This window comes from Neolamprologus brichardi, chromosome 23 (genome assembly GCF_056152115.1).
Source record: "Neolamprologus brichardi isolate AB-2024 chromosome 23, ASM5615211v1, whole genome shotgun sequence".
NCBI classification, from domain to species: Eukaryota; Metazoa; Chordata; class Actinopteri; order Cichliformes; family Cichlidae; genus Neolamprologus; species Neolamprologus brichardi.
In genome coordinates, this window is record NC_142125.1 from 5303780 (window position 1) to 5318315 (window position 14536).

Consider the following 14536-nt stretch of genomic DNA (forward strand, 5'->3'; position numbering starts at 1 on the left):
TTAACTATCACTTGTTTATAACATGAAATAGTCTGCCAAATCATGCTGATCAACCCACTGTAGTATCAAAGTGTCCCCGCGACAAGATTTAAGGAAGAGTATTCTGGTTACATTACTTTCTACACAAAATATGCCTTATCCCTTTTATGTTTCACTTGGGAATGCACTGACTCCGTATGGGGTGACCAATGTGCTCTTAATGATATACAGAAGCTAAGGACAAAGAGTTCAGAATGTTACTCATCGCATATACATGCACTCCATCCTCTCTGTGATTAATGTGCTGTCTTTAGAGAACGAATACGGTGAGTTTGATTGTGAAATGTTTGGATTTTATCCAGCCAGTCTGCCTCCGGGCACTGTTCAGGCTACAGATGTTGCATTTAGTTGTTACTCACTTTCTCACTTACTCACTCATTCAGCAGTGCTATATATTTGATAATACACACCCAAGTTGATATTGTGGTTTTTTTCTTTCTGACTAAGATAGGAAAGAGTCTGCAAGTCAAACTATCAGCTTCCTGAAAAGTTGCAACAAAAAGTTTTTTGGACAAAAGTCGGGAATGTCGTGACTCTGGAAATGGATGTCTGGTTGTTTTGTCCTTGGCCTGGCTGTTCAGAAGTAACTGTAAGCTGTGACTAAATCTGTCTTAAGTGACACTTTCTTTTCTTGTCCCTTGTCATTGCATGTTTTGCACAATTCTTTCTCTCTCTCTCACTCTCGTTTTTTTTCTCCTCACACTCTCTCTGGCATGTTGTCTGCTTATGTGTGGAAAGCAGCAGAGCTCAAGATGTGTCATCAATCATCTGCGCTGTGAGCCGGGAGAGCGAGCGAGCAACACTTCAAACGGGGCTTCTTCTGCAGGTGTGGGATCAGAGACCCCGTCCACACCAAAACCCATCCCACTCAACTTCTAACCCCTCTGGGGTTTTTTTTAACCCCACACTATATCTGAAGTACTTGTGTAACAAGAATCTCAATGCATTTAACCACTACTTTGAGTGATCTAGCTATTTTTGTAGCGTAATCCCAGAGGTACTAAAAAGTATCTGTAGCAAAGTCCAACTAGAAATGTGTATTTCAGTGTGTTTTCTGCAGATAAACTATCATTTTAATTACTGCAAAAAATTCCACCCCACAAATGTATCTTGACCTGAATCCATTTTTTTTTCAATATAATGCATTTAGTTAAAAATAATACTGAAACTTGTGAACCCTAACATGTTATAAATGACCTCTCATATCAAAGGACTTTGATATGAGAGGTCTTTTGACCCACAAAGGTCATTATTTGTGCGTGCAATGCACTCACTGGGCCAGTGACAGAAACCGCTCAAACTTATGAGCTATGGTTACTAAGGTTACTAAGTTCCTATTGTGGCCCAGAGTATACAAATATTGTATTGATCGTAACTTCCAGTTAAAAGGAAACAATGAAGTGATATTACACTTCACGGCTTTCATGTGGATACGTTCAGACTAACTTCCAGGCTTCCAGATGACGCGCAGCTGTGTTCTTGCTAATTCCCCCTTTGAGTCGAATATCGTCAACTAGAAGAGCTCAAAAATGCTTGTAAGCGATTATAAGCAGCTATTAAAAACAAATCCAGTTCTTACAATTTTCTCCCACAAGAAGTCGTGTACATTTACGTCCTTGCACCCCCTACAAGTCCACGGTCAGACTTATCCAGTCCAGGGTGAATGTATGAACTGTTAGTATTCGTTTGTACTATAAAACCTCAGTCAGATTTAAATGTTCACTTCTGACTGCACTGCACTGTAAAGAACAACTGCAGCCTACAAGTGACAGGATTAAAGAAAAAAGGAAAACGCATTTTCTCGTCTTTACTTTCTACATCAGTTCAGTAAGTGACAAACAATTTTGCTCACTTCTATTTGACAAAAGATGCACCTTATCAAGAATAACATGTAAATACTTTGATTTAAATTTTTTTTACCCTGATCATATGTAATATTTGTGGCACCGGGGATCAAATAATTTGTACTAATCTGTTTTGTAATTTTCGTACTTCCGAGTGGATGAGTTAGGCATACATTTTTAAGCCATAAGTCATAGACACTCCTTATCGGTAACATTCTTCCCAGCACTATTTGAATCAGCACGTTTACATGCATCCTCGCTGAATGTGTCAGCTTCCGGTGCCACTGTTGCGAATGTAGCATGGCGGTGGGTGGCGGGGTGTGTCTTTCTAACTCACAGCCACTTAGGGTGAATCAGGAGGAAATGGTGGCAGGAGGAGAAGAGCAGCAGCAGCAGGCCGAGTCCGTTGGGCATGGTTCATTTTTCTCCTAAGGCAGAGGGCGGCCCACGGGTGACTTTGATGGATAGGAATGCTGCTCAACCCACACACACAGACACACACACACGCCCACACATGTCCCACACGCTGAGTCTCTCACACAACAACTTGCGCGTTTTGGCTTGCACATGACCCACACAGACTCATTGACTTCTACACATACGATCGCACACGGTCTGCTCTGTCCCGCTAGATCTGATATTGGATGTGAAATGTTTACGACCCGCCCACACAGCCTTCCACCCTTGTCAATAAACTCTTCCCAGAAGTACGCGTGATGCATTATCACGGAGACGACCACATGTGGGGGTTGCTCCTGTATCCTTCATCACCGGCTTGTCCATGTGCATCGTAATGCAACATGCGGCGTATAGTGTAACAGATTTGGCTTTTAGGCTGCACAATGATAAATTTGTGCATTAATGCATTTTTTTTCACTTAATCACATTGTGATTTGTCACATTAGCGAAGATAGAATGAGGGAAGATGCTACACCAGTTGATGCAGATCAAAATAAATGACATACTCAAAGAATGATCTGCTCTAGATACTAAAGAAAAACAAAACATGCCTTTTAATTCTTTTAAGAACAAAAAAAACACCTCCCATTTTATAAGACAAAGCCAAGATCCAGATTAGAGAGAGAGCTGCACCTTTGTCACCAAACATGTCAGATTGTGAGCTCAACTGCCAGGGCTAATTTGGGCAAAGAGGTCAGAGTGTTCTGCATCACCTGAGCTGTGTTGACAGCCAGACCTGCTGACGAGCACAGCCGAGCCATCTCATGCCTGACGGAAGGACTTAAGCTCCCAAGCGGGCACAGTTACAAACATCAGCGCACATTAGCTCCTTCTCGCCAAAAAGTCATGTACAAACAGATCCATTAATGTGCAGCTGCCATCAAGTCCAGCGTCAAAACAAGCTGAAAAGTGAAGCGTTTGACCCAAACAAAGGCTTGCGTTTCAAGTTAGTGAGGGAGTTTAACCAACTCCTTTCACTTGGCTCCACTGAGTCAGCATCTTCCAAAGAGAAAGAACAAGATGGAGACAGATAAGGAAGAAGAGGGAGCTGTTGGGGCCAAGCAAAGACAGGCCCCTTTGTCTGCTCATGTAGCCTCTCCGAGATAATGCCAGTGTTTCTTTTGAACACAACAGCCTTTTCTATCTCTATCACACACACACACACACATGATGATGATTCAGGTCTGAGACGCTGTGATAATATGCTGGTGGGGCGCAGCCTCCCCTGCACAGTGGGAGTGTGTCTCTGTAATCAGACAGACAATCTGTGCTGGTCCTGAAGCAGAAAAGAAGGACAGTTCTAGATTGGTGCATTTAAGTATTTTCTGATGGCAGAGTCAGGCTTTTTCTTTTCGTTTCTCTTCTTTTTTTTCGTGTCAGTGAAACATTGCAAAACATGTCTTGTCCTTGAGGTGGACCACATTGTGATCATTATCACAGTTCTGACCATAGGGACGTAATCACTGCGCAGACATATTAAAGCAGACTGTCCTAATCTACCAATATCAACATCCACTAGTGGAAAGTAAATTTACACACGTACTTAAAAACAAATTTGTCTACTTCCTTCTTTTTCACTTCAAACAGACTTCAATTCCTTTATCTTAAAAGCCATCGCCAACCTAGACTTTAAATATGTTTTTTTTAAGTTACCTATGTAAAATTATATCAATAGATTTAGAGTTAGATCCAATAATTACAAAGCAACAATAGCCTATAAAACCTAATAAGATACCATTATGAAAGAGGCAGTTATGAATAATGAGTTTTAATAGTTGTTAAAAAGCAACTAGATAAATAGATAGTTACCAATTTGTATACACTTAGTTTATTATTACACTATTATTACACTTTAGCCGATTTTACGTCTTAGTGTCTCTGCTCCAAAGAGCAGCAGCCCGTGGAATAAACTTCCTACATTCTTGTATAAAACAGTCATTTTGTTCAAGAATCCGCATTAGGTTATCAGCAGGGCATTAATTCCGCAAACAGGACCAGTGGTGTTTGTTTATCGGCGTACGTGTGTCGTATCCAGGGAGCGTGTTTACCTGTTGCCCGGTGACATTTTTCTCTATGTCGTCAAAGGTTGGCAACACCTCCAATATCGCCAAAGATTTAATTTCATTGACTCTTTTTTTTTAAGGTGGTAGGTCAGTGGCTGTCCGGGTTTCATGTCTCTGTGGGTGTATGCTACCTTTAAAAGTCGTTCCTGCTGCTGGGAGCCGCTGTGCTCGACACGGTTGGATGGCTTTATCGGTTAAGGATTGCGTTATAGACGCATTCTTTCCCACAGACTACAGCAAGTAGGACTTGGTGGCAGCAGGGAAACGAGGCCACCTTAAATGACATGCTGACATAGGAAGAACATTACTCTCCACCCATATCCGAGAAGCGTCAGTTAAGAGGAGTCTCACCTTTCCGACTACACTCTTATCACCAAGTAAGACACCGGTGATCTGACTATACACGAAAGCATCTCGGGACCTGACTGTTCCCATTACTGGCCAGGACTGACGGGTCTGCAGCGTAACGACGCGCACGGGGCCACCAGAGAATTTACCGAGACGTTATTGTGGATATTCAAGTGTTTGGATTTATCTCAGAGTTTTGTCGCTGTGTGGGTTTACTTTACATGCCAAAGCTGGGGCAAGAGACGGGAACACAGCCGACTTTTCCGCGAAGCTTTACAGTTTTCGCCACAGTTATTGGTGAGTTCACTTTTTTTTTTTTTTTTAATTACGACTGAGCTGTATGTTATGTTACCAGCGATGTGTTAGTAAAGTTTGACACGCGCTTTATGTGTTGGCGAGAAATTGATTAGAGACGAGTCAATTGCGGATCGATAGAAGCGTGTCAGCTGCTTGTATGAGACAATTGGGCGTAAATTCTGAGGGACAGCCTAATGTCGTGTTTATTGACGATAGCAGAATGTCATTGTTCCTGTAAATTATAATTAGTAGAAGACAGCAAGTCGTTGGTAATTATCTCAGATTAGAAGGAGAATGGCAAATCTTATCAAACGTTGCTTTATGGTGACTGTCGTACTCAATACGAGTAAAAGCTGCCATAATTTAATGCATAAGGTTTTAAAAACTGCATGTTCCAAATTTAACCTATTTATACATATATTTATATATATGCCAGGGGTAAACTATGAATCGCTTGCATGCTTTCATTGTGAAAACTGATTCCGTTGCCACTGGGTGGCGACCGAGTATTTTTAATGTGTTTTTTTATGGTAAAGTGCCTACTTATGTTTGAAGAAACTGCAGAGGTAAGCTCGCTGTGTAGGCTTTAGGTGGCTCGGCTGTACGGTCATTTAAATGTTCTTAGTCAGTCTCTCTTTGTGAGTTGCCCTGGTTACTTCTCTCAGGGATATTGCTCTCAGGGCGCTTATTGGTCACCTCAGACTTGAGAACTCGTGCAGCAGCAGTCCGAAGTCTGTTACATGCATATACTGCAGCTTACCTGACGAGAATAACCTACTCGTGTCCAGCGCGGATTTGCGTGAGATTCGCGATCACTTGAAAGGTTCCTGCTTGCTTCTGAGGTCAAGGGGGGGCAGAGGGTGGCGTCAGCACTATTAATGTCGTTACAGTACATCTGATAACTTGGAGCAGAGGGATCTGGTCTTTATGCCAAGGGTTTAAAAATAGCCACGTCCAAGCTGGTGTTGTTGGTTAAGTAACCCGCTGTTATAAGGGAAATAAAGCGAAATCTACTCTCACGGTGTCGAAAGTTGATGATGAGCTACATATGCTTAAATTAAGCAATCAGTTGTATATTCACACTATGTGCTGCTGTCAAACATCTCTTCAAAAAAGGCGTTTTTGGGATTAATGATGATCGCTATTTTCAGCCTGTTGCACAGTTCCCACACGAGGAGACCCTTTAAACAGGCGGTACTTCCAGAGATGATGCACTCATCATATTTGTCTCTAAATATCATCTATAATTGGGGTATCTCGTGAAACGAGAATTCAGGAATGATTCAGCCGTGATTAAGTTAAAAAACAAGTCATTTTACTGTAGAGGCACACGGCCCTCGGTGTAGCCCTTTATTTGAGTATACTGTGATACTGTTGCATATTTTGCACTGTGCTGTAATTTATTATGAATGGCCTAAACTCGCTTGGCCTCCACGTGGGTGTCGAGCTCATCTTCCTATTGGCTGAGGTCATCGGCGTCCTGAAGGAGCTCTCCTGTGATTGGTCGGACGGCCTCGGGGGCTGTGGGCGTACTTTATCGATGGTGGAAGTGGGATACTTTGTGACAATGTTCATTGTCGATATTTCAGTGGGGCTGCCGTGGGTATGAGTGCGCAGCGGAGAGCCTTTTACTACAGCCGCAAGAGGCTTTGCAGCTCCGGATCGCGTGTCCCATCATCCAAAGCCCGAAAAAGCTCATAAAACATCCGAGAGGAATTTGTTGTTATACATTTTTTTCTTTCTCAGACCTTTTTTTTTGTTTGTTTGGTTGTTTTTTTTTGTTTTTTTTTAAAGGTAACTGCCTGCGTAAATGAGCGTCCGTGCCATTTTTTTGCTGACAACATACTTGCGTTTCTGTGTGGCATTTGCCCGTCTATGTAGCATTTCGAAAGACTTGCTTGCACGCTGGAAAACGCAACAAAGACAAAGATCACACAAAGGGAAACGCGACGCTGTGTAGTTAAATTTCCTCGGGGGATATTCTCATGATATTGACCGGAGAGACGACGGACTGGGTTTTATTCTGACTCTCGGAGAGCGAGAGAGAGAAAAAGGGGGCACCAAGAGGAAGGAAAAAAAAGAGAGAGAGAGAGCTCTGAATGCTGCCTTTGATTTGCAAGGAGATCAAGGGACTGTAGTGGAAGCGACGGATCTGCTTCACTATTCTTCTCACCCTTTTCACTCCCCGGCTCTGCTCGTCTTGTCTCCCCCCTTCTCTGAGCACAGGTTATCGGATGGACCAGCATCCCAGCGCCCGAAGCTGCACCAGTCGCGGGGCTTCGTCCTGCGAGGCCGTCCCGACTGAACCCTCCATGAATCTGTACATCCACTCCACCACCGGCACACGCTTCGAGCTCTCCTTGCCACTGGAGGAGACCGTGGAGGGACTGAAGAGGAGACTGTCGCAAAGACTCAAAGTCCCAAAAGAGAGACTCGCTCTGCTACACAAAGAAACGTGAGTAAACACGAAAGAAATGCATTGCAGTTGAACGTGTTTAGCAAACGTGGTGTTTTCGGATAGGGGAAAATAATTACGCATACTTATTTCTTAAAGAGGCAACCGGTACTTGAGACTCTCTGTACTATACGCTGACATCATAAGCCGTAATGTCTAGGATAGTCCGCAGTTCAAAATGTGCACAAACCGACTTTAGGTGCGCCCACCCTCCGGGGTTGAGGTAATATTTTCCAAACTACACTTTAACTGGTTAAGCTCACGGGAGGCAAAGGTATGCCCGCTTTGGTGATCAATACGTTCAAGGAAACTATTGACCATGGGGGTGGACAATATTGGAATTATGGGCTGGGACTCACCAGTCACTGGAACAGTATTGACAGGCAATCTGCAGACTTGCATTGATTCGTCCCCCCTTCTTATAAAAACTGAAGCATGACTGAATTGCTAATGCTGCGCGAGTCAAACATGTTACACATTAATGAACAAAGTCCCACAGAAGTGCTAACCTTGACTGTATTTATACTGCTACTGCACAGGTGTACATTGTTCATGCGTGACTTGGTACTGCACCGAAGGTGGATATGTCTTGTGGTTGGATGTGAGTGTGCAGTTGCATGACAATAGCCAGCAGATTCAGGAGCATAACAGCAGTTTGTGTTTGTGTGAGGTATCAGACGGCCAGTTTCGCGAGGGCTTGAAAAACGCCGCTGTTTAAGCAGAGCTGCATGTGTGAGAGAATAGATAAACTCTTTATTATTCAAAGCGAACCAGAACCTGAAGCCTTATGAAGCTATGAAATGAATCAGGCACAGGTTAAACGAGCTCACAATAGTGCAGGTGGTGCTATGCAAAAAAGAAAGGGGGGGGCTTTAGTACATGCAAACAGTCAGCATTGTTTTCAGCCCCCATCCCCTCCCACTCGTTGTAATCACCCAATAAATCACATCATCCTTTAAAACCTGAAAACCCCATTTTTAATCCCCTCCTGCGCCTTAAACTGTAGACCTACAGCAAGTCGGGGCTGACTGCCTTTGTTCAGCTGCGTGGCATAAGATTTGGGTCATGCCTATAGACCAGACTGCCCTAAACATGAACATAAACGGGTGTGAATGCTTGCATCTCATTTGGCTCTGAGATGCAAGCATTCCTCTTCCGTACCAGACGTCAAGCAGTAAAGCCCTGGAAATGTGATGTGTTCTGTATCACATGATTTAACTTTCAGAATCACTGACAGAGCCGTAACAGTTTGGCTAAGAACGGCGTCCGTGCAATTCTAGTACTTGCCATTCTTTTCATGTATAAATTTAATATGCTGTGGTTTTGGTTTCAGCATGAAGTTTTTCTTCCTCGTTTGTGCAACTGATATTGTCAAGAAAAAAAAAAAAATTCTTACCTCCACTTAGGCAAGTGCCAGTGGTGCCAAATATCCACCGCGAGCACTTGTCAAGCTCCACTATACTCGAAATTGAAATTTGACAGTGCAATCAATACTTCTCTTTCGTGGAGCTTTACACCCACAGCTCTTTTCCAAAATAGTTTTGAAGTCCGTCTGCACCCCCTGGCTGAAGGGTGTTTGTATGTCTGAAGAAAGAATATATTGTCAGCACGGTCTAATTATCTCGTTCTCCCCAATCCCCGCAGGCGACTAAGTTCAGGCAAACTCCAGGATCTAGGCATCTCGGATGGGAGCAAGTTAACACTTGTGCCAACAGTTGAAGCAGGATTAATGGTATGGATTCGGCTCGCTGTGAATTTATTTTAGTTTGGAGTCCAAATCTAAAGAATGAACTTAAAAAAAATGACACATATTAAACTTTGTGTTTTATTCCTGTCATGCAGTCTCAAGCATCAAGACCAGAACAGTCAGTAATGCAAGCTTTGGAGAGCCTAACAGAAACTCAGGTAAGGATTTATACGTGTGCCTGTGCATGTGTGTGTCCGTTGAGCCTAAATCGAGGCTGATAAAGCAAAGTTGGAATCCTGCAACTTAAACTGAGCTCCAAATTTTTTATGTGCATATTTGCGTTACGGTTAAAGAAGGTGGAAGCTTCAGTTAAGCACAGAGCAACACCCAGATATGGCAGAGATGAGCCGGCTGCGCAAGCCTCTTTGCTTGTCTAATCTCAGCCTCTTAAACAAGCCAAGCCAAGCTAGACAACCAGTGTGAGCTGTTAGAACATAATAAGCAACAACACCCTCCTGTATCCTAGTAACATCTGTGATACTGTGTGTGTGTGTGTGTGTGCAAGCATGCACAGCCCTGTAGGAAGCTAGTGCGAACACCACTCAAGAAGAACTTATGTGCTGTTGAGAGGGCCAGCACTTACTTCCATCTTTCTGCTTACGCCTTTATCTATAATCTCTCTCCGCTCCTTCTGTATTTCACGGTCTTGACTGACAGGCACATATACACGAGCCGCACACACACGCAAAGGCGAGTTTCCAGGAAGTGTGCTGTGGCTGCATGGAGACTGATTGTAGTCTCACTCACTCATAAACAGAGTGCTGGATCATCAGATGACAGTCTTCTCACTCAGTATTAGCACAGGCTTCCTGGAAGCCTAGTGTGCACGCACAGGCCGAGTGAGGCCTACACCCTGTGCTCGCAGTGAAACGGCTCTGTAGGCCCGCTTAAGTACAGTATGCATTTGAGTCAGAGCGGCATGACTCACCAAAATGATCAATAGCGAGTGTGAAGTTTATAAAAGACTCCGCGCTGGCCGCAGAGAGAAACCGAGCGAGAAGAGAGGCGATAAGGCTGAACGCTCGCAGACAACGGTGTGACGTATGACACACTTTGCAGCTGACTGACTGACTCAGATCCACTTCCTTTTGTACAGTTGGGCAACGCTGAGATGTACGTAAGCGCATCACCGATGCACTACCGTCTGATGTCAGAACGGTGCAAGGCGGTGAAACAATAACACTGACGTAAGGTGTTAACTGAACTCTTAACAGCGGTTACATCCTGAAGAATTCGCCCGACGCTGTTTAGTGGAATAATTATCAGATGATGTGGGCTGCTCGGTGATAGCAGAGTGTGGTTCGGTATGGCTTCTTGCCCTGCTGATAATTTTATGGTGGAAATCCTAGCCTTGGTGTGCGTGCGTGTGCGACAGAGAGAACTCAGCATGCATCTCGTAGCGCTGACAGCAGATGACTGCGTGTGTGTAGGTGTGTGTAAGTGGATGTGTGCGCGTCTGTTACTGGATGTGTGTGTGTGTATGTCGCACTGTAAGTAGGCTGGAAGCGAGCCTTGCCCATCATGTGGTACGCCTTTGCTGGGTAGCCAAGAGTGACTGTCATTTTCACTAGAGGCAGATGATAATTCAACCGCCGACCCAGAGGAACCGATCTCTCACTCTGCCTGTCTTCCTGTGCATCTCCCTGTCCACGTAACCTTATTATACTTAGATTCGTTATGAGTCAAGCGCTTGCGTTTTTCTCACGAAATGCTTACCACGCGTTACCACATACACCACTTTTGCATACATATTTATTTCACTGTAACTGGTAATCCGACGCCGGGGTACGGAACGAATAATGGGTAACAGGAGATTGATGTCACAGTAAAAACGCAAAAAAAGGCGTAAAGCTGCTTTAGTGTGTTTATATCCACAGAAATTGATTCTTCTTTATAATTCATGAAACGAAATGGAGTGATATAGATTGCGGAGAGATTACAGATCTTTGTAAGATTAGAAAAATAGGAACACAAAAGCTTTCCCTCATTTCCTATCTCCTCTCTAACTCTGGGGCTATCAAAAATCAATCAATGCACTTAGCCCTTAAAAGTGTCTGACAGGATAGCTGATATGCCCATGCAACCAAAAATAGCCTGAGGGAGGTACGGGTTAGTTCTTAGAAAAAGGCATACAAGAGTTGGTTGTTAACCCCTGGACCCCTAATAAGCTATCGCCCCTTCAAATATTTTGGTCATGCAAGGTCTTATTTCCAGATTGGATTCCGAGCTGCACTGAGCAGATCGCCGCATGTCTCCTTCTTTATCGGGATTACGAAGAAGTCTTCAGCTACCAGGTTGTTAGTCAACAAATCATGCAGCGCATGACAGCTTCCAAGGGCTGTTTCAGTCTCTTGTGGCATGAGTTTGGGGTGGGGGGCATTTAATGGAAGTTCTTACCCAGGAATAATTAAAATGCTATTTTTTTTTCCACTCTCCTATGTTTCACCTCCCTCTCTTGTTTCTGCTTAGCAGCTCTCCTAGGGCACTATAATTTAAATGTGCTGTGGTTTGCAAGTCCGGCGTGCTGCCTCACTTTGACCGTGATGGCTGACTTCTTTAGCAAGGACAATCATAGCTGCCTTGATTCCTCCTCTGGCATCCTTCTAGACTTTTTTTTTTTTTTTTTGCATGACATCTAAGCTGATTTAAGCCACTGCTTCCTGACAGCCCATCAAAATACAGTTGCCTGCACTACTCGCTACTCTTTTCTTATTCTGTCTGCTAAATAGCGGCTGTGTGTACAGCTTATATTTGCAGTCATACATGGGAACACACACATACACGCACACCAAATTGAAAGGATATATTTAAGAGGATTTATGGTCCTGATGAGAGAATGAGAAAATGTCTGAGCCTGGTTGTAAAATAAATGTATACTTCTATGACAAGTAGTGAAAGCAATATTTACCATTTCTAGTCATATTTAGGCAGTAGCATCAGCTCTTGATCTATTTTAGAATTTGATTATGTGGCCATTTAACACACGGGGACTATTTGCTCATTGATGCACATTGACGGTAGAATAAAAGCCAACCAGACGTCACCCTTACCATCCCCACCCCCACCCCCATTGCCCTTCCCCCCCCCTATGCAGCCACCTCTTTGTTCGCATCCTAAAGCATGAACACCACACCGGCTCAGCTGACAAACATAAGACAATGATTAGTCACCTTTCCACTTCAAAAAGTCATGTTAGGCACAAGGTAGGACAATCGTTTACTCAAACCTTCTCCCTAATCAGTCCTTCCAGTGCCGTTTGGGCTCCATCGGACTCTTGGAAGTGACATAATAATTTTGTGTGAGCTTCAGAACGTCGATTCTGAGTGTTCCAAAACAAAAAAGTTATGTAACTATGGATCGGTGACACCAAAACGGTGACCTCATTGGAGCAAGCCAAGGTAGTTGTTGCTGTTTGTTCTGTAGGGTGAATTTTTTAGATTGCTGACGGTGATGTTTGAGAGATCAGCTTGTTTTTTGAATTTAGCCAAGTTTGCATTAAGCTCAGAAAATTTTCAGGACTGTGCCCACCAACTTTTCAACGCCTCTCAAAAATTGAAAGCTCTAAAGGAGCAGTTCCTGTGGGACAGACACATCCTAGGATGACTAGTTCCTTTAGAGGTAGTACTGAGGTAGGGGGGTGAAGAAGGGCCTAATAGGCTTCAAACTCCAAAATCCTGTTGAGCGCAGCTACAGTGGTGCATACTGGTTTTTAAAATCGATGCGCAACCCAGCTGGAGCGAGGCTCAGCAGGCTGCAGATTGACAAATTTTGCCTTGAACACTAACACAGACTGCTTCAGGAGGAGGCTGTGTTGCCATTCCACGTGTCCCAGGGGAATACGCTGTTACATATCTGCTCTACTTTTCTCGCTCCCAGCGACAAGCACCTCCTGTCCTCATGCGCACACACCCCCCCCCCCCCCCCTCCCCCTCACTTATTCCTCCTCTTCCTCTGGCCGGGATACGGCACGGTTTTGTCTTTGTGTCTACAAGCAGACAGACGCAAACTTAACAGGCTCTAACAATCTGTGGGGAGTCACCTCAGGGTCACCCTTTCCTTAGGAGAAAAGAAAGGGGGGAGCTTTGCACAAGTCAGTCAGTAATGTGTATTTGTGTTTGTGTAGTTAAGTGCTATTGGTTGGGGACAGTGGGCAGGAGATTACAGGGAAGATGAGATGAAGGAAGAAAAATGGAGATAAGAGGAGAGGTGCTACTAGAAAAGGAGGTAGTGCTTTTTTTTTTTAAAAGACAAATGAACTTTGGACCTGTGTGTGTCTATGTACACAATTGTGTGTAAAACAGCTCAATGCAAATGGTCAATATGTTTCTCTTTGCAGTCCTGCGCCCTGCACATCACCTTATATTGATGTCAGTTAATCAGTAGGATTGATAATACTGGAAATCATTGGAGTGTAATTGTATTGAGGATTTGGGAGCGCAAGGAATTGAAGAGTGACCAAGTCTGCCTGTTGGTCAATATGAAGGGTTTCCTCCCCTTTTACATCCCCCTGCTTCCTCTGTCCTTCTCACTGCTATTGAGATTAAGGCTTTTTATATGCATGCAGTTTAAGAGACGGAATCTTTGCTCTTTAGAATGGAAATTTCCTTTTATTGTAACCTAAAATGAAAGCTACAGAAATTAATTTTGTTGCTGAATGTGTAAATCAAATCGTGCATGGAATACAAAAACACAATGCTGATCTAAAGGCCTTTTCAGTCCCTGCTCATGTAAATCCTGGCCTTGAAAATTGCATTAATAGGCTGATCATGCAGTATTTTTGCACCTGTATAATCCCCTTTGTGATGCTTAAAATGCATAGTGGGAGGGGAAGTGCTGGGATGGGTGGAGGGAATCAAGGTGTGTTGTGGGGCAGTCAAAAGGGAGCTGGATTTGCAAAGAATTTCATTGTCCTATTATGTATATTCATCTCGATGCATGCGTTTCTGTGGGTGTGCGCATGTGCCAACATCCATTTTTAATGTTTCTCTTTGTACGTTTCCTCGCTGAGCGACCAGGGGAGACTTACTTCTCCATTTTGGAGTCGTGACCGTCATTGTTTTCCATTCCCTGGCGATACAGTGCTTTTGTGATTCAAGTAGCAGGCATCGTGACTAGTGGGGCTACTGTGTGGGAGGATGGAGGCCATGAATATCACGATAGCCACTACCAAGACTAATAAAACCAGTGCTACTAGGGATATGGTGCTGCTGGCAGAGGTGCAGGGTTCAAAAGAGCCAGGTCTTTCCTTCAAAAACGTAATGAGGAAATGAGAAACGTCTTTAAA

The 14536-nt window shown here is 43.8% G+C and overlaps 1 protein-coding gene across 1 annotated transcript in view; it reads left to right on the forward strand.

Moving 5' to 3' along the window:
• Positions 1–4475: 4475 nt before the first annotated feature.
• midn (midnolin) overlaps positions 4476–14536 on the forward strand; it is a 28347-nt gene continuing 18286 nt past the window's right edge. Inside the window, exons 1-4 of the mRNA XM_006800396.2 lie at positions 4476–5050; positions 7277–7505; positions 9150–9237; positions 9348–9410. Of these exons, the coding sequence (XP_006800459.1) occupies positions 4975–5050; positions 7277–7505; positions 9150–9237; positions 9348–9410 (456 nt within the window). The 5' untranslated portion in view covers positions 4476–4974. The remainder of the gene's footprint in view (positions 5051–7276; positions 7506–9149; positions 9238–9347; positions 9411–14536) is intronic.